General features: G+C 31.3%; 1 protein-coding gene across 1 annotated transcript; it reads right to left on the bottom strand.

Annotated features, from left to right (window-relative positions):
* Positions 1 to 1,446: 1,446 nt before the first annotated feature.
* On the bottom strand, positions 1,447 to 2,726 carry LOC114167425 (uncharacterized). The gene is made up of 2 exons (XM_028052514.2): positions 2,215 to 2,726; positions 1,447 to 1,608 (listed from the first exon to the last, which is right to left on the bottom strand). The coding sequence occupies exons 1-2, from the start codon at positions 2,641 to 2,643 to the stop codon at positions 1,531 to 1,533; spliced, it is 507 nt and encodes a 168-aa protein (XP_027908315.1). The 5' UTR covers positions 2,644 to 2,726; the 3' UTR covers positions 1,447 to 1,530.
* Positions 2,727 to 3,105: the final 379 nt, after the last annotated feature.

The following is a 3,105-nucleotide window of genomic DNA, read 5'->3' as shown; positions in this document are numbered from 1 at the left end:
CGCTTTCCGAGACATGCTAACTTTCTTTCCTATTTTCTAAATTTTGCCCACCAAACAGTATTTCTTGAATTCTCAATTATTTTTCACTTTCTTTCCTATATTGATTTTGATTTCCCTTCTACTTTAACCATTATTTGAAAATAAGTTTGACCATAGGATCGCGTACTTAATTAAGACTTCTTTTACTGTGAAAATTGGATTTTGTTACAAAGTAACCAAACAAGTGTTGACGCTAGAAAAAAACAATAAAAAAAAATGTAGAAAAGTACATAGAAAAAATAGTAAATGCTAATTGTACACTAAAAGATGAGGGTGAGTAAATAAAATGTGTCCAACAATCTACACGACTGAAATATTCGAAGATTAAATTGAAATAATTAAAAGTTATGATTATCACAAACTAGATATGCCCGTTTATTTTTTTTTTCTAGTAAACGCCAAAAAGTGCATAAAATGAAAAAAAAAATAAATAGTAGATGCTAAATAAATGAGGGTGTGAGAAATTAAAATGTGTACGATAATCTAAACGACTAAACGAATTCGAAGATTAAATTGAAACACTTAAAAAGTTATCCGAGCATAAACCTACTATAATTGTTATGAAGTAACAGATTATATAGTTTATATAAGAAAATAATTTTGCGTAATTAATCTATTATAAAAGATTATGAATATTATTATTTTATAAGTTATATTATTTTATATATGAGTTAGGGCTAGAATAAATATATAAACAAAATATATATATATATATATATATATATATATATATATATATATATATATATATATATATATATATATATATATATATACTTTGTTCTATATTTATTTTTGATAAAAAAAAGTACACCTATCATAATCACACACAAAGTAGTTAGAATATATGTCCATTTTTGCTTTTTTTTTATTCTTCCCGGTATTCGTAACCTTTTAAGAAGATCCTAAAAAGTTCTATATTTTTCTGTTAAAGAATATATTTTCCTCCGTTTTTCTTCCTATTCAGTATACCATTAAGAAGATCTTATGAAGACTCATTTTTTCTCGGTGTATGAATTCATAAGCTTTTAAGAAATATATTTGAAAGCTTCTGTGCTTTGTTAGAATTGGGTATAACAACTAACACGTATTCTTACTAGGGTTTTTTAAACTTTTGGTCACCTTTTCTAACTTATTTAAATTTGTAAATCTGACGTTAAGTTCTTTATAGGTTGACACTTGTATACGTACAAACACTTGTCTAAATGTCTAAATATGTAATAGAATCATTAGCAAGTAATTTTTAACTATATAGTGTCAGAAATGTCATTCAATTTTTTTATTTGTTATAGAATTTTTTTTAGCTCATTTATTAAATGAAATTCTTAAGTCTAGAAAAAATAGTTATCTTGTAACAGAAGATGAGATGAAGCTGAAAAATATGAAACATGCGAAGGGAGCGTGAGATTTGAGAAAAGGTTTATCTTTCTAACGTCACACTTCAAAATGGTACATATATTAGCTAAAGAAAATTCACCCACAAACTACATATTAGAATACAGCCATCAAAGTTGCTTCTCCTAGAACATGTCCTTGTATGGCATCTTCCAATAGCTTCTCCTTCGTCACCTGCAAGGAATAATGCAACAATATTCACAAATAAGAATAAACAAAAGCTTCAAGATTCTCCTCACAAAATATAAAAGTGCATCCCAAATATTAAAAGGATTTTTAGTTTACTAATATACTAGTAAATCTATTATATTAAGGGAAAATAGAATGGAAATGAACTACTCTAAATTTAGTGAAATTCTAAATCAGGTTTAAATAAACGTGCTTAAGTAAGCTTTTTTTTGGTTATAAAATTGTAATTGTACAATTTATTTTCAGTTTTTAAAAAAAAAAAAAAAATATCTCTCATGTATAGTTCAATATGTCGATACACAATAAAATTCATATTAGAATAACAGATTATTTTAAGTCCATAACGGTAATTATACAATCTATTTTAAAATTTTCATATTTAAGAGTTTAAAAAATAAACTTTTTAGTTCACTTGGTTCAGCGTGTTAATAAAAAAATAAAAATAGTTAAGTAATAGAAAATAATAATAATAATAATTTTATATGCCAGAGGATTATGACTAGATGATTATTAAAAACTAGATTTAACCCAAAAGAAATTGTGAAATAAGTGTTTTTTTTTTTTTTTAATTACTAAGAACATGCATAGTACCTTGTTCCCAAGGTGAAGCTCTGTATCCAAAGCGTAAAGCTTAAACTGGATTCTGTGACCATGAGTGGGCAACTTAGGGCAACACCAACCTGGCACCTTCAAGTCATTGTTCCCTTCTTTGATCCCCGCGTACTCCCCACCAATATCCTTCCCGGAGAACCCCTCCGGCAGCCCCTTCACCGTCGCCGGAATGTTCGCCACCACCCAGTGTGTCCACGGCACAATGGGTCCTCCGGGGTCAGGCGCGTCAATGTCCTCCACGACCAGCGCCAGGGTCTGCGTTCCCGGCGGCAGGTTGTACCACTCCAACGGTGGGGATATGTTCTTCTTTGCCCCCTGCCCCTCCTCCGTGTAGTTCCGCGGTAGCTTCCCCTCGTTGCTGAACGCCGGTGACACTAGCCTGAACTCCTCGCTACCGTCGCTAGCCATAGTCGTCACAATCTTAAAGAAAACAAATAGAAACCTGTCTTGTTTTTTTCTTCGTATGTGTTTGTGGTTGTTAATGGAACATGTTACTTAGGTTATTTATAGATGGATGAGTTTCCGGAAGCGGTGGTTGTGTAAGACGAACGTGTTGTGACGTCGAGAGAAAGTGGAGAAGAATGGCTGGGAACGCGACGCGTGGTTGAATTCGTGGAAGGTGCTCGAGCGTTCTTCGAGGATCTAACTCGTCAAAGAAGAAATAGAATCCCAGAGTATTTTGTTTCGTCTTTATCTGTTCCATAATTAATTGTCAATATTTGGAAGATAAATATTTGTTTATACACAAGTCTCTCAACACGAAATAGAATTAGAATAGGAAAAAATGAAATAAAGTAAAGTTGCCGTCGACGTGGAGCTACATATAGAAGTATTTAGCATCTTCGTAAGGGCTACAATACACAACACTAT

The sequence above is a fragment of the Vigna unguiculata genome, chromosome 10, assembly GCF_037176805.1.
Source record: "Vigna unguiculata cultivar grain cowpea cultivar isolate G323 ecotype 2 chromosome 10, ASM3717680v1, whole genome shotgun sequence".
In the NCBI taxonomy this organism is placed as follows: Eukaryota; Viridiplantae; Streptophyta; class Magnoliopsida; order Fabales; family Fabaceae; genus Vigna; species Vigna unguiculata.
This window is presented reverse-complemented; position numbering and strand designations above follow the sequence as displayed.